At 47.1% G+C, this 23,646-nt stretch overlaps 1 protein-coding gene across 1 annotated transcript in view; it reads right to left on the reverse strand.

The window, feature by feature from the left end:
- Window positions 1-755: 755 nt before the first annotated feature.
- LOC147974571 (uncharacterized) overlaps window positions 756-23,646 on the reverse strand; it is a 44,242-nt gene continuing 21,351 nt past the window's right edge. The window contains exons 3-6 of the mRNA XM_087520081.1: window positions 1,754-1,779; window positions 1,272-1,464; window positions 1,015-1,188; window positions 756-932 (exon numbers count right to left, since the gene is read on the reverse strand). Of these exons, the coding sequence (XP_087376207.1) occupies window positions 756-932; window positions 1,015-1,188; window positions 1,272-1,464; window positions 1,754-1,779 (570 nt within the window). The remainder of the gene's footprint in view (window positions 933-1,014; window positions 1,189-1,271; window positions 1,465-1,753; window positions 1,780-23,646) is intronic.

The raw sequence follows: 23,646 nt of genomic DNA on the forward strand, positions 1-23,646 counted from the left end.
ACCTCCGCCAAAACCGCCACCGCGACCACCATCACTCTGCCAGATCGGAGTGACTAGGGTCGACGGAGCAGTAGTCGAGCCACCGGTCCCCTACATGTTTCAAAAAAGATTCTAACGGTAAATATGATATGATAGTGTTGAATGAACGAGAACTAGTTTGCCAGTAGTTAGGAAAATGTACTAACTGGACCATCACTGCCTAGTGCCACCCATTCATCGAACGTGGGCACTTGTGGGGGTTCTCCCGCAGGTGGTGGTGGGGGTCCCATTTGTGGTGGATCCGTGCGGTTACTCCAAGACGCCAACATAGCCTGGATGTTAGTTAAACAAGCAAACTAGAAGGTCAGAAGGAATGAAAGTGCAAAAATTTAGCTTGGTTTTAAGAGGGCAAAACTAACCGCCATCATCTGACGGTTGTAATCATCATTTGCCTTCACTCGTTGCAAGTACTCTCGCACCTCTAGATTCCTATGCTCGACAAAGGCCTTATATGCCTACATAATTTAGGTTGTTTCTAAGTGAGCAATGCTGAAAATGAATTGAGAATGCTAGAGAGAAAAATATAGAGGGGAAGTACTTACAGCATGTTGGCGGGCTAAGGGAGTCTGTGAACGCCCCGTACTCTCTAACTGGCTCGGGTTGGTAGACCGAAGCCGTGTGTACGAGATCGAAGGAGTTATCAAGCCATCGAAACACGGATACCGGCCATGTGACTTCCCCTGGATGGCCACCACCACCGTGTCGTCGATCTGAGACTAGGCGACCTCAGGAACAGGAACATCCGGATGCAACTTCTGATAGTGCTGAGTGTAAGACTCCAGGTGCTCCTCGGTCTTGCCGTAGTACTGGCTCTCGCCCTCCTTGGGATGACTCTGCTCGCGGGCCAGCTTCCACGACTCAATGTCTGAGAGCGGCCTCTTCAACTTGTCCTCCTGCAACGTCAAACAGAAGTTAGCCATACATAAGAACATGACGGTAAAGAAGAACAAAAATGCATCATGCATATAGATAGACCTTCATGGCCTTGAAGCCCCAGTGGTTCCTGTTTCCTTGGCCATGTGTCCCGTCTTTTCCACGGTTAGCCCGAGCCTTGATGCTCTTGGCAACAAACTCTGCATCGTCGCCGAGCCACCTATCCACCAAACTCGCCCATCCGTCATGCCTTCCATAGCACCAACGAGGAACAATCTATGAAAATTTTGGAAGCATGACATGTGAGCACGAAACATATAGTTGACTGCTTGAAACAATGATAAGTTAGTAATAGTTACCATCATGAACTTCTCCCTGTTCAAGGTAAGTCGTTGCCTCTGCGCTTGAGTTTGGGTCATCTTTTGTTGCAGGTAGATGTGGTAGTACTGCGAGAAGGCAACCCAACGCACCTCGTACTGCAACTGACGAGCTTTCTTCTTCGCACCCGCAAGCAAGACCACGTCGGCTTTGGCCTTGTGCTCGTCAAGAACTCTATAGAGTTGCCGCAATCATGCATAAACCAGAAGCAAACAAGGCATGAGTTGAGTGATTCAATAATAAACTATGAATGAAACTGAAGACAAGTGATTCAGAAGAGAACTTACCCAAAATTTGGTGATCACGGCCTTAGTGGCCGTCCCGTACTCCGCGTTGCTGCAAGCCTCATAGTGGGCCCAGCTCGTGGCCAAAACCCGCAGCTGCGGGTCCCTGTCTGGCCGCGGGCAGAATAGGCCAGGCCAAAACTCCTTCAACAGGACAGTGATAAGGTCGTTCGGTTTACGGCCCTTTCCGCAAAGGATCCAGTTTCTGCAAAAGAATCAAATGATTGCCATGTGTACAATAAGAAAATGTTGTCATGTGTTGAAAATATGATTGAGAGGCACTTACTCTGTCCCCACAGGTTCAATGAGCCACTTGTGCTCCTCGATAGAAGGTGGTGTAGGTAGTCCGGCATTACCACGCAGCCACCCCTGCGGAGCACCCGGTGGCAAGTCACCCCACAACTTGGGATCAACCTCCCCTCCACCCTCCTCGCCCTCCTCCTCACCCTCCTCCTCGACCTCCTCCTCCTCGCCCTCCTCCTCCTCGCCATCAGGAACATACTCCTCCTCCTCAGACTCAGAAGGTGCCTCTGTATAGGAGGGCATCGAAGAAGACCCTCCTATTTCGAACACGGCCCGGAGTTTTTTGCCCCGGCTGCCTCTCCCCCCACCTCCTCCTCCTCTAGGGGCTCTCCCCCCACCGCCTCCTCCTCTAGGGTCTCCTCCCCCGACCCCTCCACCTCCCTGTGAGGTGTCATCCTCGCGTAGTCGGGAGGGAACCTTGTGGGCTCGTCCACTCCGAGTAAGTCCTTTGAATTTACTGAGGAAACTGGCACCGCTGGACTTGCCCATGATTAGCAAACCTGAATTGAGAAGAGAATAAACAATTAGTAAGGATATCAATTAAACAAGCATACAGGAAAAACATTAATACCAGAAGAGCACATTAAGCATACTATTGTAATGATCATCAAAAGAACTTACATTTTCTAGAACCCATATGAATCATCACTATTGTAATCTATTTGTGGACCGGTCTCATCATCACTATCACGCATATCTTCTTCGTTGTCTGACGGAGGTGGAGGCTCTTCCTCATCGTCAGCGTCTTCATTTAACTTTTCAAGCATAATTATGTCTCTTTGATTCACAACTGCCTCACCATCAATCCGTGCGTCGTCGTCATTTGGGTCCAGGTCAACATTACCCAAGTCATCATCCTCGTTATTTCGGACCACGTCATCATGTTCCTCTTGATAGAACACTTCCTCATATGTCATGGGGTTTATGTTGTAGTAATCATCATCGTTCGGGTCCGGTAGCTTACCATGCGGCGACACCTTGAACACAACTTCCCAACCCTTTAGGTACTCTTTCTGGCATGGGTAAGGCAGATAATATACTTGTGTGGCCTGGGTAGCGGCGATAAAGAGATCAGCTCCGGCATAGACGGTTGATGGTTTAACTTCAACTAAAGCAATAGAAGGCGTATGTCTCAGACCCTTTTTGGGGTCGAACCATCGGCATTTGAACACAGTGAGACTTAGGTGTTCGCGGCCACGTTTGAATGTAAGCTCGTCTATTTTTCCTACCCTTCCGTAGTAATCTACTTTATTATCTCCTTCAGTGAAGACTCCGGTATTTATGGTTTTGGGATCAGGCCGACTGTTCTGGTGCTCCTCTGTATGGAAGCGATACCCATTCACATCATACTTTTGGCATGTCATGACGACAGGGTCAAAACCCATGGAAACCCATCTCAATTCTTCATCCATTGATGTGTTCGGATCATTTCCCTACAAGTTTAATTGAAATTATAGGGTGCATGAGTTTAATTGAAATTATAGGGTGCATGAGTTTAATTGAAATAGGTAATAGGGAAGTGTGCAAAAATACTTTCTCCATGAACCACACAACGAAATTTTTCCTTCCATCAGCACCCTTTCGGAGAAGAGCAAGTGCCTCCGCTTCATTAGGAGGCAGCATTCCCGTCCATTCTTCTTCAACGAATCGACTACAATAAGAAAAGCGGTATAAGAACTAGGTAAAGTGAACATAACGAATTGACTAAAAGAATGGTGCAAAGGTATTACCTCATCCACTCATCCTCAACTTCCTTGATGTTGTGCAAGATATAGAACATGACATCCTCCCACTCATCTCGTGGCATGAGATAAGGTTTCGAGCATCCAGCCCTACCACCTTGCCCGATGAATAGAGGCAACTTGGGTTTATACTTGGGTTCTTCTGTATTGTATCGAGACACCTTATTGTGCAACGTGGGAACATGGTCCGGATAGTAGGCTGTCCTGAGGTCTGCCACCTCCTCTAGGATAACTGCCTCAGCTATGGAAGCTTCAATCTTAGCTTTGTTTCCACATTTCTGTCTCAGATGCTTGTTCAGTCTATCAGGGCCGTACTGCCAACGATTCTGCACAGGGCCCCCCAACAATACCTCGTTCGGGAGGTGCAAAATGAGATGTGTCATCACAGTAAAGAAGCCTGGCGGGAAGATCTTCTCTAGCTTGCATATCAACTCTGGCGCCTTCTTATGCATTTCTTTTATCTTCTCAGGGCATACTTCTTTAGCACAAAGCGTGCGGAAGAAATGGCTTAACTCCGCAAGCACACGCCATACACGCTCGGGAACATAGCCCCGAACCATCACCGGCATAATCCGCTCAATCCATACATGATAGTCATGACTCTTGAGCCCGGTCACTCTGCCCGTTGAAAGATTGACCCCCTTACTTATATTCGACACATAACCATCAATGAACTTCACGACGTGTTTCAGCCACTTGAATGCCTCCATCGTTCCTATAGCACATGTGCCCACGTCGTGCAAAAAAACTCATGATTTTATCACGCTCCGAGTATTTAATAATATTCATGCTGCATCGTTACCGCAGAACGTCTACTACCGTGTAATCGCCGTCCATGAGGGGGGGCATGCCCCGGAGACGCGTGCCGCCTCTTCGGACATGCCATCACACCACCCCGCATGTATGAGGGCCCGGTGCGATGCTCCGGTGGCATTGCTACCCCCAGGGCCCCCGTCCCGCCTAACCCTGTAGCGTTTGACCACAGGATCTAGCCCTTTGACTTTGCACGGACGGACTTTGACCAGTGGACCTCTCCACCCGGTTATGTTAGGTCAGCCCATGGGAACATTTTGGAGCAACATCCGGGCCAGACCCACAGCAAGATCCCCTCCGTGTAGACCCGACGCGTCCGTTTCCCCACTCCAGGTGCCGGCGGTGGCGCCGTCCGTGAGGGGGGCCAAACCCCGGAGACGCGTGCCGCCTCTTCGGACATGCCACCACACCACCCCGCATGTATGAGGGGCCAGTGCAATGCTCCGGTGGCATTGCTACCCCCTCAGGACCCCCGTCCCGCCTAACCCTGGAGCGGTTGACCACGAGATCTAGCCCTTTGACTTTTCACGGGCGGGCTTTGAACAGTGGACCTCTCCACCCGGTTGTCAGGTCAGCTCAGAGGGACACCTGGGAGCAACATCCAGGCCAAACCGACAGCTACACCCCCTCCGTGTAGACCCGATGCGTCCGTTTTCCCCCTCCAAGTGCCGGCGGCGGCGCCGTCCGTTAGGGGGGCCACGCCCCGGAGATGCATGCCGCCTCTTCGAACATGCCACAACACCACCCGGTTGTGGTAGGTCATCCCATAGAAACACTTGAGAGCAACGTCCCCTCCGTATAGACCCGATGCAGCTGTTTCCGCCCTCCAGATGCTGGCGGCGGCGCCGTCCGTGAGGGGGGCACACCGCGGACATGAGGGGGTCACACTCCAGAGACGGGTGCCGGGCGTTTGCAACCGCCACTCAACTTCTGTCGCATAGCTGTTTTTGATTTTAATAAAATTTAAGGACCTATATTCAAAAGAACATGACAGCATATTATTAATGTGCTCGAAAAAAATACAAACTATATATATATTCATAATCTATGGAAAAAATTACAAACTACATATATATTCATATAATACATAAAAAAGCATGAAAACATATTTTTTAAAAGCATAAAAACATATGCAAAAAAATGTATGTAAAAAAAGCATTAAAACATATGCAAAAAAGTATGTAAAAATAGCTATGCCGACGGCAAAGCCGTCGGCATAGATATGGCAGGGTTCTGGTGGGCGTCGTGCCGCGGATCGGTGACGTGGCAACTATGCCGACGGCTGCCGTCGGCATACCTACGCCGCGGATTGGTGACGTGGCATGCGGAGATATGCCGACGGCCGCCCATCCCGACCATCGGCATAGGTTTGATGGCGTTAGCCGCTCGTCACGGGCGGGGTCGCCGGGCCCGCCGTTATACCGACGGCTGATTTATGCCGACGGCTGCTGTCGGCATGTCTGCGCCTAGGTCGATGGCCGTTCTGTGCCGACTGCAGCCGTCGGTATAGATCCATGTAACCCGACGGCCAGTGTAAGCCGACGGCCAAGACTAGGCTGTCGGCATATCTCAAACTAGGCCGACGGCAGCCGTAGGCATAGGTTTGGCCGTCGGCGTATGCCCGTTTTCCGGTAGTGTGCTAAGCCACACTCACGCCCAATGACCCGCTTGACGTACACGCGCGCTATGTACTGTTTCTCTGACGCACTGGATTTGTTTTATCAATATTGAGCTGAGCATGTGGGTACGAGACAGACCAAGGGATATGGGGTATTCTCGTTTAAAGTACTCCCTCCAGATCACTCATTATACCATACATGTCAAGGCATCCCGTAATGAAGCAGACACTGGATATATTTTAATTGCGCTGGTAGCAATACTGTCTACATGCACTAAGTAGTAATGAACACTTGATGTGCATTCAGTGCATCATCATGGATTTCAAAGCATTCAAAGACAATCATTACTTAGAAAAGGGGCTATGGTGCAAGGGCCACATTGTACGTTTTTGGTCCAGTATCCACGTTCATCCGACAAAAAATACCAGGTGCTATCCGCCCTATTTGGTTCATTATTATACTTTAATTCCTCCGAGAATAGTTATCTGCCTTTAACGTTTTATACACAGGACAAATTGTTCCATATTCATGGCAGATATGATGAGATCTTCTGTCGTCTGAGTACATAAGGACAATTATTTACTCCAAGATGGTGTTATGCCGTGGATATGGAGCTCACGACAGCATTATTCTGCACGGACGCTTATCCGTGTTGTGTCGTTCAATGGACAAGCTTAAGTTGCTACCCTTGGACCAATCTACATCAGCATATCAGGGCCACACTCGCCCAGGCAAGCTGCCCAATGGATATGTACAAGCCGCTGCACTGCGGTCCAGTCTATTCCAACAACTCTGAAGCAAACCATAATATGTTATCAGCCACCACATGCACCGGATGGCTCAATGGGCAGGCGCACAAGCCGCCGCCACTCATTTTGGTTAAATTCAACAACCAGCTGGGATGAACCGCTGGCCAGATTACATACGCAAATCATACAGGGTCAATTATAACCCACCGAGATTTAACATATTCCAGCAATCCACTGGTTATATCATGGTCAACCATGGAGAGTCTCAAGCCAACTCCTCGAGTAGTCTTAAGACTCGGGGGCTACGATGACATGACTGTTGGGGAACGTAGTAATTTCAAAAAAATTCCTACGCACACGCAAGATCATGATGATGCATAGCAATGAGAAGGGAGAGTGTGATCTACGTACCCTTGTAGACCGACAGCGGAAGCGTTAGCACAACGCGGTTGATGTAGTCGTACGTCTTCACGGCCCGAGCGATCAAGCACCGAAACTATGGCACCTCCGAGTTCTAGCACACGTTCAGCTCGATGACGATCCCCGGACTCCGATCCAGCAAAGTGTCGGGGAAGAGTTCCGTCAGCACGACGACGTGGTGATGATCTTGATGTACTACCGTCGCAGGGCTTCGCCTAAGCACCGCTACAATATTATCGAGGATTATGGTGGAAGGGGGCACCGCACACGGCTAAGAATATGATCACGTGGATCAACTTGTGTGTCTAGGGGTGCCCCCTGCCCCCGTATATAAAGGAGCAGGGGAAGGTGCGGCCGGCCAGGAGGAGGGTGCGCCAGGAGGAGTCCTACTCCCAGCGGGAGTAGGATTCCCCCCTTTCCTAGTTGGAATAGGATTCAGGAGGGGGAAAGAGGAGAGAGAGAAGGAAGGGGGGCGCCGCCCCCCTCTCCTTGTCCTATTCGGATTAGGGGGGAGGGGCGCGCGGCCCAGCCCTGGCCACCTCTCGTCTCTTCCACTAAAGCCCACTAAGGCCCATATACCTCCCGAGGGGTTCCGGTAACCTCCCGGTACTCCGGTAAAGTCTCGATTTCACCCGGAACACTTTCGATATCCAAATATAGGCTTCCAATATATCAATATTTACATCTCGACCATTTCGAGACTCCTCGTCATGTCTGTGATCACATCCGGGACTCCGAACAAACTTCGGTACATCAAAATGCATAAACTCATAATATAACTGTCATCAAAACCTTAAGCGTGCGGACCCTACGGGTTCGAGAACAATGTAGACATGACCGAGACACGTCTCCGGTCAATAACCAATAGCGGAACCTGGATGCTCATATTGGCTCCCACATATTCTATGAAGATCTTTATCGGTCAGACCGCATAACAACATACGTTGTTCCCTTTATCATCGGTATGTTACTTGCCCGAGATTCGATCGTCGGTATCTCAATACCTAGTTCAATCTCGTTACCGGCAAGTCTCTTTACTCGTTTCGTAATACATCATCTTGCAACTAACTCATTAGTTGTAATGCTTGCAAGGCTTATGTGATGTGCATTACCGAGAGGGCCCAGAGATACCTCTCCGACAATCGGAGTGACAAATCCTAATCTCGAAATACGCCAACCCAACATGTACCTTTGGAGACACCTGTAGAGCTCCTTTATAATCACCCAGTTACGTTGTGACGTTTGGTAGCACACAAAGTGTTCCACCGGCAAACGGGAGTTGCATAATCTCATAGTCATAGGAACATGTATAAGTCATGAAGAAAGCAATAGCAACATATTAAACGATTGGGTGCTAAGCTAATGGAATGGGTCATGTCAATCACATCATTCTCCTAATGATGTGATCCCATTAATCAAATGACAACACATGTCTATGGTTAGGAAACATAACCATGTTCGATTAACGAGCTAGTCAAGTAGAGGCATACTAGTGACGTTTGGTTTGTCTATGTATTCACACAAGTATTATGTTTCCGGATAATACAATTCTAGCATGAATAATAAACATTTATCATGATATGAGGAAATAAAATAATAACATTATTATTGCCTCTAGGGCATATTTCCTTCAATGACTCGGTCCCGGAGGCTACTGCTATATTGATGAAAATTTAAAAGGCCGTCAGAAATATTCCAGCTCACAATGATGCTTCCGGTTTACAATCTGGTTCAAGGTAAATTTATCTACCACAAAGCTTTGAAGCTCTCAAATCCGGTTCAAAATCCGGCTCAAGGTAAATTTGTCTCTCGCAAAGCTTGAAGCTCTCAATATCCGGTTTAAGAATTTCTGGTTCAAGAAGAATTTATCTCTCGCAAAGCTCGAGTTCTCAGGAAAAAATAAAGGTACCAAAGAGAGTCTTTTGCAAGGCACAACTCAAACATAGGCACCCGGCGATCACAGCTCAGAAATATATCACTTGGGGGCTTCCGGCTTATTGAGCTAAGCTATGATTACCCTTTGATACGGCTCATAGCCATAGTTACAGGTCATTTGGGGGCTTCCTGTTCAAACATAGGTCGTATTCGAACCAAAGAGAACATAGCTGTTTGTACCCTCTTGAATGGCACAATGCTAAACCCACTAGGGGGCTTCTTGATTGTATTCGAATCATAGCTTAACCCCTTTTGGGTCCGACTTGGATCATATTCGAATCAGGGTCGTTAAAAACCTCTCAAGGTCATTTGGGGGCTTCCTGTTCAAACATAGGTCGTATTCGAACCAAAGAGAACATAGCTGTCGGTACCCTCTTGATCGGCGCAACGCCAAAGCCACTGGGGGCTACATGATCATATTCGAATCCTAGCTTAACCCCTTTGGTCCGGTTTACTGATCGTATTCGAATCAGAAGCCTCAAATTCTTCTTTCTATTTTTGCTAAAGTTTTTTGAAAGCAGTCTTTTGGGTTTGTCTTGAGACTTTTTGTTCATATCTGAAGCATATATGTGGTTTCGATTAACCCGGCTTGACTTTGGATGATAAGTCGCCATATATGACAATCATAAACATTTGGAAGTTTTTTGGCTTCTAAGGATTGGGTTATCACCCTTACTGCACAAGTATCCTAAACCGGCAGTATGATTCAATATCACAGGAACCGGTTTTTCAAACCGGGTTATATTATTCAAATCTTTAATAGCCAACATGGCTGGGTTTTTATGGTTATCAATAACCAATATTACGATTGATGTTTTCAAAGTCGCTTCAGCGCAATGGATATTATTTTATCAATGGATATAATTTATTCTACAATGGAAAGAATAGTCCTGAGTCGCTGCAGGCTTACAACCCGGCACTCGGGGGCTATATTATTCAAGTTGAGATTACATCAAATATGCAAGTCCCATGTCACTGCCAGCATGCACCATGGCACTTGGGGGCTAATGCAAAGTCATTTTAACTGGCCTTATTGAAGACCAGACTCATCACATCATAATGAGCCGGCCCTTGGGGGCTACCAATTGCTCCTGTCAAACAATTCAAGGTACACAAGTTTTATTCCATTATATTGAAGGGTCCACTGCTCAGTTGGTAAAGCACAAAGCTCTTAACCTTGTGGACGTGGGTTCAAGCCTCATGATGGGGGTTACATCATATGATGTTCTTTTCAAAGAAGTATATATAAAGACCCGGCTCAATATTATCTTACTGAGCCGGCCCTTAGGGGATACACATTGTTGTTCAAGTCTATATGATCATATTTATAAAGTCCTTGCTCATTATTGCATAATGACCCGTCCCTTGGGGGCAACACTAGTTGAAGTTTTTATGAGTATAAGGAAATTACAAGTCCCAGGTTGTTGCAAGCATGACAACCCGACACTTGGGGGCTACATATATGGAGCATTCAGTCTTTACTGGTGACTGAGATGAACAACATGGATTTCTTCAAAGTGGCAATATTTATGTTGAAGCAAGTCTTAAGTCACCACTTTGTTTCTTCTCAAGACTTGGGGGCTACATGTAATATGGATATAAGGGAGAAAAATCTTCAAATTCTCAGTTTTGAGTAAACCAGATTGACCGGGTGTCTGCAACAATTATAACTCGGAATTATCTATTTATAACCCGACAAGTTTTTCATCTTTAAGCCGGTTGAAGGTCACATGAGTATTTCGAAGACCAATATTTTTAAGCATTGGGAGCTGAGTCAAATGAATTATTCTTCATAGTCTTTCTCTGTGAGAAACCAATGTCAGAAAATTGATTATGAAGTTGGCTTATTGACCCGGATTCTCTGGAAGAAGGAAATGACAAGGACTTAAGGATGTTCATGTGTCGGCTTAAAAGAATATTTAACCCGGAGCATAACCTATTAAAATTGTTATTGTGTTTTGTTTACAGGATCAGTTTAACATGGATAAATCCAAATTAAACTAGGGGATAATGTCGGGGATATACCCCGCGGTGTGACCCGGTCGGAGATATGACCCGGCTGGGACTTAATGTTTCATTGGTGACCCGGCAGACTATAAGTCGGCGGGAACATTTAAGTAGGTTAAGCCGGCAGACACAGTCATGTAAGCCGGCAGACACAATCATGTAAGCCGGCCGATTATTTACTGTAAGCCGGCAGAATGTTTAAGCCAGACAGTTAAGCAGACAGTTAAGCCAGATTGTAAGTCAGCAGTTAAAGAAACCCATGGTAAGAAGCCCATGGAGGGAAGCCCGTGAAGAGAAGTCAGAATAGTTAAGTCTTAAGTTTGAGTTGGATTCTACATGTTACCCGCCCCTTCAACTTATATAAGGAGGGGCAGGGCACCCTAAGAGGGGGAGATTGAATAATCGTTAAGTCTAGACACAACTAGGAGAGCCGGAGTTACGATGACTCCCTCATGATGATAATGAGACCTAGCCACAAACAGCATGTAGGGTTGTTACCGGATGATGCTTCTCGGGGCCCGAAGCTTTCTAAACCCTTGTCTTGCGTGTTGCGTCTCTCGATCCTGATCAACTCCTCTCAAGCTACAACATAGATGTGTTGGCCTAACGACTAAGTCCTCACACTAGGACATCTTCCGTGACAATTCCACGACACACATAGTTAGATTCCTCACTTGTACTTATTCTTGGATTCGTACAAATCTGGAACCAACTCTCATCATATAAGTGAATGTCTTCGCACTATGAGGTCAATGTCTTCAAACTGATTTACCTTCAAAATCTTCTGAGAATGCATATGACCTCTTCCCCTTCCCTCGCATCTCTAATGCTGTCACAGGTACATGTACGTGGGAGAATCCCTTGGTTCTCATAGTCTGCATTCATTTGCAGAGTTCTTACAGCGTCACATCAATTCTCCCGAAGCCAGTTCATGTCTGACCAGCAGACGGAAGCCTTTGCAAGTTCTGAAGCCATTTAGTCTGAACTTCATGGCGACAGAGAAATCAGTCAGAAAGGGCGGCAGACAGCGCCATGGGAATACATCCAAAGATCTGCCACCTAATCTGTATGAAATGTACAAGACTGACCCAAAAGAAACCTATGGTGAACGCAAGACTCGAATCCAGTGGATTCGAAGATATTGGGCAGAGGAATGGTACAGATACAGATTCGTCACTGCTGAGTATGCTGAGAAGAATGCCATCAAACGACCTTGGGGAGATATCTTATACAAAAATCTTCAACCCAAGTCCAAATCCGAAGCCATTGCTCAAGGCTTCTATCCTTGCATGGTTCGTGGACCTCAGCCTGCTAATGCCGACCCATCCTCTCTGTTATGGTGTCGTGAAGACAATCTATTCAAGCACAACTTTCAGTTTGCAAAGGAGTCTACCAAGAAAAACAAGAAGGACCTTGGACTCAACTTCAACCCTGGTCCATCTGCTCCTCAGGCTGATGGCACTCGTGATGCTGAATCCAATATCATCGGGCCTTTCTACAACCTCGATGGTCTCCTCACTCACATTGCTGTTCAGGGGGCCGCCGTGGAGCACTCTGAGAATGACGCTGACACTGATGAAGCGCCAGCTCCACCAAGGCCACAGAAGCATATGAAGTCGAAGGCTTCAAAGCCCTCCACTGCACCAAAATCTTCACGTGTGAAGCCTCTGGCCACTGCACCTCCTGAAGCCAGTGTGCAGTCTGAAGATCTCTCTCGCATCTCCAAGACTGAGAAGAAGAAGAAGCCCATCCAGATTTCTGGTCAAGCACTGACCCCAGCTGTCGTTCTGAGGAATGAAGATGAAGCCATTGATCTGTCAAGTGATGACGATCTTGGCGATGATGCTCTTGAGCTGTTGATAATTGCTAGGAAGAGGCGGAGATCTTCAATGATCTACCCCTTTTTGACGTGGACATCCTGAACAATTTCATTGATGAATGGTTTGAGGACCCCAGCATCAACCTCAATGATCTTGAGCTTCCAATTGGCATCGGTGTCTCCTTCCACAGTGCCATTACTACTGAGCTAGCTCTGGCTTAGAAGATTGTTGAACTAAAGAACAAGATTGATTATGAGAAAGCTCAGTTCAAGAAGAACATGGCAAACCTCTGTGTGGCTGATGTTCAAAGCTTCAAGAAGACGCTGCATGAGCTCAAGGAGCAGTTCCGCCAGAAACACCAGGAAGCAAAAGGTTCAAGAGAGAGAATGAAGTATTTTGCTGAGAAAAGTGTTCAAGCTCACAATGAAGCGGAAAAGCGCAAGGCTCCGGGGCGCCCTGGCATCGACCACAGAATGGCCGCCAAGAAGAAGAAGAAGCCTGTTATGGCCCAAGCTGAAGCATCAAGGCAGGAAGAACCTCACATTGTCTTCTCTGCCAGTATGACAGGCTCGAAGCCTAAGGTCCCCACAGCTGCTTCAGAACTCAAGAAAACAAGGAAAGCTGAAGCCGAAGCCTGAAAGCGCAAGACCAAGCACACCACTGACGATACTCCACCGACCAAGAAGAGAAAGATAAAGAAAAAGGATCGGGCTGCTCCCACAGAGCCCCTTGTCGTCGAGCCAATCTCAGTTGCTCGTCCTGCATCCGAACATCGAGAGCGTCAGTTAATAGTTCATGAGCCTGCGTCCACAGAGGCTCCTGAAGCTGAAGACATTGGTCATCATGACAATGTAGAAGATGATGAAGTCCTTCCTCAGATTGAGCACCACACAGTATCATCGCTTGTTCTGACGAACAGTGAGCTCATTAGCATTGGCCGTCCTCTGACGCCAATTGCTCAGGATGATTCATGGGCCGATCGCCCTCAAGACTCTCCAAGTACTCCCCCACCTCAAGCCACCACTCTGGTGCTTGAAGATGATGACTTTGTGGTCCAGCCGACTCCCTCTCCAAAGGCGTCACCCGCACTCTGCAGGCTTCGCAAAGGACCAAGGCCACAAGTCACTCTGTCGAGCGTTCCAGAAGGAGAAGAGCAACATCACTCAGTGGCACGACAAGTGTTCCCTAACGCCACTCCAACTGTGAATGTCTCCGAGTCCGAAGCAAAAGCTACTGAAGACATTTCGGCTGCATCAGCCGATGATCAACAAGAACCATCAGAACCCCGTCAAGCAGAAGAGCGAGTTGCCACACCCCCTACCAACCAAGAAACTGTTCTCGAGGAGAACGAGTCTGTGCCAGACCCTCCAGCTACTCAAGTGGAGGTTGAAAATAATGAAGTGGACACAAACATCAACTATGAAGCCAATGACGTGGTCATCACTGAAGCAAATGTGGCGCCTGAAGTCAATGTGGCGCCTGAAGTGAATGTGACTCCTGAAGCCAATATTGCACCTAAAGCCATTATGCAGCTTGGAGCCCATGACAATGCCTCTGCTCCTGTACCACCTCCAAGGCCTCACACCACTGAGAAAGCATTCTATCAAGGTCAACTTACCACCATCCGTTGGCCCATTCTGGTTCCTCCGCCTGCTCCCGGACCATAGTTTGACTATCATGTGGAGCGATGGCCTCAGGTCCAGAAGCCAAAGCCACGGCTGCCAAGGTTTCCAGGTACTGCAACTTCACCAGGATCGTTTAATGTGAATGGCTTCATATCACACAACACCTTCTTTGATAGCGCCAAGAACCCATATTCCAAGCCAAGAATATCATCTGATAGGTTCTGGAGTTATCAGCAGCGCAGTTACTATTCCTGCATACTATACAATCGGGGGCGCATTTTTCCTCATATGAGTCTAGACTACAAAGCCATGGCTGGCCTGCCTTGCCTAGAAGAAGCCCTTGACTGCTTCAGAGATGTTGTCCTTCTACAGTTTGTGACCGATAAAGAGCATTGGAATGAAGAGCTTCTGCTGCAATTCTATGCAACTCTCCACATTCGCGGCTACTACAGGGATCCGAAGACTTGGGTCCTTGCGTGGATGACAGGCGATGTACACCATGAAGCCAAAGGCCAAGATATCATTGAGCTTACTGCCCTGCCCACTCCTGGTGAACACTATGAACCAGGTTGTCAGCTGCACCAAAATGCTTTGGAGAGCATCTTCCAGAAGCCAGAGCCAAACATGAGCCAAATGCTGAGCATGATGAAGCCACGGCCCCAAGACGCTGAATATCCAAAGGAGTTCTTTGTTGAAGACCTAGAGTATCTGTCCCGCATTATTTATCATATTATCAGGCAAACTCTCTGGCCTGTCAAAGGACATTCTCCTGTGGCGAAGCTTGAAGGAGCAATGAAGACATTAGTTTTCTATATCTTCAATGGCATCAGCTTCAATGCTCAAGACTTCTTCATCAGGCAATTGGCTGCATATGGCTCTGACATATTTGGTCTAAAGTTTTATGCTCCATGGGTAATGCGCCTCATCAAGCTTCACTCCTCGGTCAACTATCAGCCCTCTGCGCGCAATCATCTCGTCTTCATGCCAGAGTTTGATCTGTCTGTCGAAGCCATATACCCAGAGCCTGCCAAGGAGCCAATTTATCTTCACAACATCGATCGTCAAAGTTTCACTCAACCCATTGAAGGAGTTTGTGCTGCAACTCGTGTTTATCCTTTGGCTGGAAATACACATGCCTGAAAGTGCTAGTGATCGACTAGAGGGGGGTGAATAGGCGATTTTTATGAAAGTCTTCAAAACATGGAAGTTTCAAAGACAAATGATAGAAATAAACCTATTACCATGCAGCGGAAGGTAGACTACACTAAGCAAGCCATACTCAAGTATTCAATGAAATGAAAGCACAAAGACTAATAGCAGCTAGGCAGTATAGATCAGGATGGAAGATAGTATGAAGCCAATCAGAACAAGCAATAACACAGTGAAGACAAATGGATAATGCAAACAGGCAATGACTTCACAAGGACCAATCTACAAATAAAGAGATGGGAAGGATAGAACCAGTGGCTCGTTGAAGACAATGATTTCTTGGACTAGTTCCAGTTGCTGTGACAACTGTACATCTGGTTAGGGAGGCTGAGATTCAACTCAGAAGACCGCGTCTTCACCTTATTCCCCTTGAGCTAAGGACACCCAGTCCTCGCCCAATTACTCTGGTAAGTCTTCAAGGTAGACTTCCAAACCTTCACAGACTTCGTTCACCGGCGATCCACAATGACTCTTGGATGCTCAGAACGCGACGCCTAACCGGCTGGAGGATTCATAGTCCTCAAGTGTAATAAGTCTTCAGATCACACAGACAAGAAGACTTAAGTGATGCCTAACACTCTTTGGCTCTGAGTGTTTAGGGCTTTGTCCTTGCAAGGATTTCTCTCTCAAAGGCTTCGAGGTGGGTTGCTCTCAAACGACAAAAGCCGTGCACTAACTCTGAGCAGCCAACCAATTTATGGTGTAGGGGTGGGCTATTTATAGCCACTAGGCAACCCGACCTGATTTGTCCGAAATGACCCTGGATCACTAAGGAACTGACACGTGTTCCAATGGTCAGATTTCAAACACACACGACAACTTTACTTGAGCTAAAAGCAAAGCTAACTTATCCAGCTCTGGATAAGATTTGCTCTCATTGTCTTCGCTCGAAGACATAGGATTTTGGTTAAGCATCACTTCAGTCATTCTGACTGGTTTACTTGGACCCCTCTTAATAGTACAGTGGTTCCTATGACTCAACAAAGAAGAAAAAGAACGACGAAACAACTAACTCTTCGCGCTCCATAGTCTTCATGCGATGTCCTCTCTTGTCATAGTCTTTAATGTGAATGTCTTCACATACCACCTTTGACTTCAATGTCTTCATACATTTTTAGGGGTCATCTCTGGTAGGAAAACCGAATCAATGAGGGACTTCTACCTATGTTATCATGCAATTCTCACAAACACATTAGTCCCTCAACCAGGTTTGTCGTCAATACTCCAAAACGAACTAGGGGTGGCACTAGATGCACTTACAATCTCCCCCTTTTTGGTGATTGATGACAAACTGGTTGAAGTTTTCAACGGGGATATAAATATGTGAAATTGTAAAGGATTTAAGTATTGTCTTCGTAAGTAGCAGAAAGGCTCCCCCTGAAGATGTGCATATAAGTATTTTGCTTTTGAATGCAAATGCACATGGCAGGTTGTACTTTCGGAGCTCCTCTTTTACTTATGAAGACAATTCATCATGCATGAAAGGATATATCGAAGATAATGACATGCATAATGAAAAATGGACGTCTGCAAAATGACTTCGTGCGGAATTTATCGTCGCACATGCGGAATTTATCATCGCATCACATAGTGTCGAAAAAGGTAGCAGACGACCATCAAGTTTAAGTGTTACAACTCAAAACGAACCAAATGTTTCAAAAGCGAGAGTTGTAAGCACTTGGCAAAAGTAGCAAAAAGTAAAGCAACCACCCATATGGACCCGCTTGAAGACTATCAACTCATATGCTTCTCCCCCTTTTGTTAGTAAGGACCAAAAAGGTTTGAAGACATAGAGCTTCTACTCGTTCCCATGAGGTGCAGGCGAAGTAGCAGGGTCGTCGTTGAGGTCCGGTGGTGCAAAAGAACTTGGTGCAGTGTCGAGACACGCTGAAGGTGGGGGTGGTGAAGTGGCATCATCTTGATCATCGATAACTCTGGCATTCACCATGACAGCTGAGGAAGAATATTCAAAGTCTTCAAGGGAGGGAGTCTGACGCAAGTGAGCATTCCTTGGAGGAGTGGAGTCAAACTTGAATCTTTCTGTGAAGCCATCGTCTTGAAGATCTTCTTCAGCAGTGAGCAAAGTCAAACTCTTCCAAGACCTTCGACAGGTTTCATGTGTAACAAAGGCATTCTTGGTGGCAAGATTGCGAATGCGATTGACGTCCACCAAGAGGCTTTGCATCGGACGCTTAAGCCAGTCATGATGTATCCTATTTCTGATGTAGCGCGACGAGAAGCTCTCGGTCATTGAGATCACGAGATCGCTTCCGAGGCCTTTGGGCAATGGTGCTTCCAGTGGCGTCAATTTGGGCGCGAGGGGCACGTGTGTTACCAGCCAAGGGATAAACACGAGAGACTGCCTGAACTCCTTCAATGGGCTAGGTGAAGCTTTGATGATCAACATTGTGAAGATAAATCGGATCCTTAGCAGGCTCTGGGTAAATAGCTTCAACGGACAGATCAACCTCTAGCAAGAATACAAGATGATTACGCGTAGACGGCTGATAGTTGAAGGCAGAGTGAAGCTTGATAAGACGCATTACCCATGGAGCATAGAACTTCAGACAAAAAATGTCGGAGCCAGATGCAGCCAACTGCCTGATGAAGAAGTCTTGAGCATTGAAGCTGATGCCATTGAAGATATAGAAAACCAAAGTCTTCATTGCTCCTTCAAGCTTCGCTGCAGATGAATGTCCTTTGACAGGCCATAGAGTTTTCTTGATGATATTGTAAATGGTACGGGGAAGATACTCTAGGTCTTCAAACAAAAATTCCGTTGGGTATTCAGCGTCGCGTGGCAGAGGTTTCATCATGCTTACCATTTGGATCATGTTGGGTTCTGGCTTCTGAAAAATGCTCTCCAAAGCATTCTGGTGTTGTTGACAACCTGGTTCATAGTATTCACCAGGAGTGGGCAGGGTTGTGAGCTCAATGATATCAAGATATTTGGCTTCATGATGGACATTGCCTGTCATCCACTCAAGGACCCAAGTCTTTGGATCCCTGTTGTAGCCGCGAATGTGAAGAGTTGCATAAAATTGTAATAGAAGCTCTTCATTCTAGTGTTCCTTGTCCGTGACAAATTCCAGGAGTCCAGCGTCTCTGAAGCAATCCAACGCTTCTTCTAGACAGGGTAGGCCAGCTATAGCTTCAGTGTCGAGACGCATATGTGGAAATATGCGCCCTTGATTGTATAAGACGCATGAATAGTAGTTGCGCTGCTGATAGCTCCAGAACCGATCCGATGAAATGCGAGGTTTGGAGTATGGGTTCTTGGCGCTGTTGAAGAAGGTGTTATGTGCCACGAAGCCATTCACATTGAAGACCCCAGGTGAGGTTGCAGTGCCTGGGAATCTTGGAAGTCTTGGCTTGGGCTTCTGGACTTGAGGCCTATGCTCGACATGATAGTCAAATTGTGGACCCACAGCAGGTGGAGGAACCAGAATGGGCCATCAGACCATAACAGGCTGACCATGATCAAATGCCAGCTCAACAGTATGAGGTCTTGGAGGGGGTACAGGAGCATTGGCATTTTCGTTGACATGGGCTGCAAGTGGCACAATAGCTTCAGGAGGAATGATTATGTCTGGTGCAGCATTGGCTTCAGGGGCCACATTTGCTTCAGGGGCCACATTGGCTTCAGGTGCTTCATTATTGTCTTCGGGCATGACGACATCAGTGTCGTCAGCAGTGTTGTTGGTGGTGGTGACGTTAGCTTCAACCTCCACTTATGTGGCTGAAGGGTTGGACACATTTTCCTCGGGAGCAGCATCTTGGTGGACTGGGGAAGTTGCAACTCGTTCTTCTTCGACTCTTGGTTCTTCTTTATCATCGGCTGATGCAGCCGGAATATCTTCAGCCGTCTTGGCTTCAGACTCAGAGACGTTCACAGTTGGAGTGGCTTCTGGGAACACTTGACGTGCAACAGATCAGTGGTGCACTTCTCCTTCCGGAACGCTCGGAAGAGTGACTTGGGGCCTTGGTCCTTTGCGAAGCCTGCGTAACGCTGGCGATGCCTGTGGAGATGGAGTTGGCTGGCCTCAAAGTCATCGTCATCTTGCACTGGTGAGGTGACTTGTGGTTGGGGAGTACTTGGGGTGTCTTGTTGTTGTGGGTGATCAGCCCACGATGCTGTTGATGCCCTAGAGGCAATAATAAAAGCATTATTATTATATTTCCTTATTCATGATAATTGTCTTTATTCATGCTATAATTGTGTTATCCGGAAATCGTAATACATGTGTGAATAATAGACACCAACATGTCCCTAGTAAGCCTCTAGTTGACTAGCTCGTTGATCAACAGATAGTCATGGTTTCCTGACTATGGACATTGGATGTCATTGATAACATTAGGAGAATGATGTGATGGACAAGACCCAATCCTAAACATAGCACAAGATCGTATAGTTCGTTTGCTAGAGTTTTCCAATGTCAAGTATCTTTTCCTTAGACCATGAGATCGTGTAACTCCCGGATACCGTAGGAGTGCTTTGGGTGTACCAAACGTCACAACGTAACTGGGTGACTATAAAGGTATACTACGGGTATCTCCGAAAGTGTCTGTTGGGTTGACACGGATCAAGACTGGGATTTGTCACTCCGTATGACGGAGAGGTATCACTGGGCCCACTCGGTAATGCATCATCATTATGAGCTCAAAGTGACCAAGTGTCTGGTCACGGGATCATGCATTACGGTACGAGTAAAGTGACTTGCCGGTAACGAGATTGAACGAGGTATTGGGATACCGACGATCGAATCTCGGGCAAGTAACATACCGATTGACGAAGGGAATTGTATACGGGGTTGCTTGAATCCTCGACATCGTGGTTCATCCAATGAGATCATCGAGGAGCATGTGGGAGCCAACATGGGTATCTAGATCCCGCTGTTGGTTATTGACCGGAGAGCGATCTCGATCATGTCTACATGTCTCCCGAACCCGTAGGGTCTGCACACTTAAGGTTCGGTGATGCTAGGGTTGTAGGGATATGTATATGCAGTAACCCGAATGTTGTTCGGAGTCCCGGATGAGATCCCGTACATCACAAGGAGTTCCGGAATGGTCCGGAGGTAAAGAATTATATATAGGAAGTGCTATTTCGGCCGTCGGGACAAGTTTCGGGGTCACCGGTATTGTACCGGGACCACCGGAAGGGTCCCGGGGGTCCACCGGGTGGGGCCACCTATCTCGGAGGGCCCCATGGGCTGAAGTGGGAAGGGATCCAGCCCAAAGTGGGCTGGGGCACCACTTCCCCTAGGGCCCATGCGCCTAGGGTGGGGGAAACCCTAAAGGGGGGCGCCCCCTTGCTTGGGGGGCAAGCCCCCCATCCCTTGGCCGCCGCCCATCCTAGGAGATTGCATCTCCTAGGGCCGGCGCCCCCCCAGGCCCCCCTATATATAGTGGGGGGATGGAGGACCTCTTACCTTTGCCTTTGGTGCCTCCCTCTCCCTCTCCAACACATCCTCCTCCTCCATAGAGCTTGGCGAAGCCCTGCCGGAGTACTGCAGCTCCACCACCACCACACCGTCGTGCTGCTGCTGGAGCCATCTTCCTCAACCTCTCCTTCCCCTTGCTGGATCAAGAAGGAGGAGACGTTACGCTGACCGTACGTGTGTTGAACGCGGAGGTGCCGTCCGTTCGGCGCTAGGATCTCCGGTGATTTGGATCACGTCGAGTATGACTTCCTCATCCCCGTTCTTTGAACGCTTCCGCGCGTGATCTACAAAGGTATGTAGATGCAATCCGATCACTCGTTGCTAGATGAACTCCTAGATGGATCTTGGTGAAACCGTAGGAAAAATTTTATTTTCTGCAACGTTCACCAACAGTGGCATCATGAGCTAGGTCTATGCGTAGTTCTCTTGCATGAGTAGAACACAATTTGTTGTGGGCGTTGATGTTGTCAACTTTCTTGCCGCTACTAGTCTTATCTTGCTTCGACGGTATTGTGGGATGAAGCGGCCCGGACCAACCTTACACGTACGCTTACGTGAGACCGGTTCCACCGACTAACATGCACAAGTTGCATAAGGTGGCTGGCAGGTGTCTGTCTCTCCCACTTTAGTTGGAGCGGATTCGATGAAAAGGGTCCTTATGAAGGGTAAATAGAAGTTGACAAATCACGTTGTGGCTTTCACGTAGGTAAGAAAACGTTCTTGCTAGAACCCTTTTGCAGCCACGTAAAACTTGCAACAACAATTAGAGGACGTCTAACTTGTTTTTGCAGCAAGTGTTTTGTGATGTGATATGGCCAAAGTTGTGATGAATGATGAATGATATATATGTGATGTATGAGATGTTCATGCTATTGTAATAAGAATCACGACTTGCATGTCGATGAGTATGACAACCGGCAGGAGCCATAGGAGTTGTCTTTATTTTTTGTATGACCTGCGTGTCATTGAGAAACGCCATGTAAATTACTTTACTTTATTGCTAAACGCGTTAGCCGTAATAGTAGAAGTAATAGTTGGCGAGCAACTTCATGGAGACACGATGATGGAGATCATGATGATGGAGATCATGGTGTCATGCCGGTGACAAGATGATCATGGAGCCCCAAGATGGAGATCAAAGGAGCTATGTGATATTGGCCATATCATGTCACTATTATTGTTTGATTGCATGTGATGTTTATCATGTTTCTGCATCTTGTTTACTTAGAACGACGGTAGTAAATAAGATGATCCATCATAATAATTTCAAGAAAGTGTTCCCCCTAACTGTGCACCGTTGCGACAGTTCGTTGTTTCGAAGCACCACGTGATGATCGGGTGTTAGATTCTAACGTTCACATACAACGGGTGTAAGACAGATTTACACATGCAAACACTTAGGTTGACTTGACAAGCCTACCATGTACAGACATGGCCTCGGAACACAGAAGACCAAAAGGTCGAGCATGAGTCGTATAGAAGATACGATCAACATGAAGATGTTCACCGATGTTGACTAGTCCGTCTCACGTGATGATCGGACACGGCCTAGTTAACTCAGATCATGTTATACTTAGATTACTGGAGGGATGTCTATCTAAGTGGGAGTTCATTGAATAATTTGATTAGATGAACTTAATTATCATGAACTTAGTCTAAAAATTTTACAATATGTCTTGTAGATCAAATGGCCAACGTAGTCCTCAACTTCAATGCGTTCCTAGAGAAAACCAAGCTGAAAGACGATGGCAGCAACTACACGGACTGGGTCCGGAACCTGAGGATCATCCTCATAGCTGCCAAGAAAGATTATGTCCTACAAGCACCGCTAGGTGACGCACCTGTTCTCCCTGCAGAACAAGACGTTATGAATGCTTGGCAGGCACGTACCGATGACTACTCCCTCGTTCAGTGCGGCATGCTTTACAGCTTAGAGTCGGGGCTCCAAAAGCGTTTTGAGAGACACGGAGCATATGAGATGTTCGAAGAGCTGAAAATGGTTTTCCAAGCTCATGCCCGGGTCGAGAGATATCAAGTCTCCGACAAGTTCTTCAGCTGTAAGATGGAGGAAAACAGTTCTGTCAGTGAGCACATACTCACTATGTCTGGGTTGCATAACCGCTTGACTCAACTGGGAGTTAATCTCCCGGATGACGCGGTCATTGACAGAATCCTTCAGTCGCTTCCACCGAGCTACAAGAGCTTTAAACTTCAATATGCAGGGGATGGAAAAGACCATTCCTGAAGTATTTGCAATGCTGAAATCAGCAGAGGTAGAAGTCAAAAAAAGGAACATCAAGTGTTGATGGTGAATAAAACCACTAAGTTCAAGAAGGGCAAGGGAAAGAAAGCTTTCAAGAAGGACGGCAAGGGAGTTGCCGCGCCC

The sequence above is a fragment of the Triticum urartu genome, chromosome 4A (genome assembly GCF_056163025.1).
Source record: "Triticum urartu cultivar PI428250 chromosome 4A, HENAU_Tu73, whole genome shotgun sequence".
NCBI classification, from domain to species: domain Eukaryota; kingdom Viridiplantae; phylum Streptophyta; class Magnoliopsida; order Poales; family Poaceae; genus Triticum; species Triticum urartu.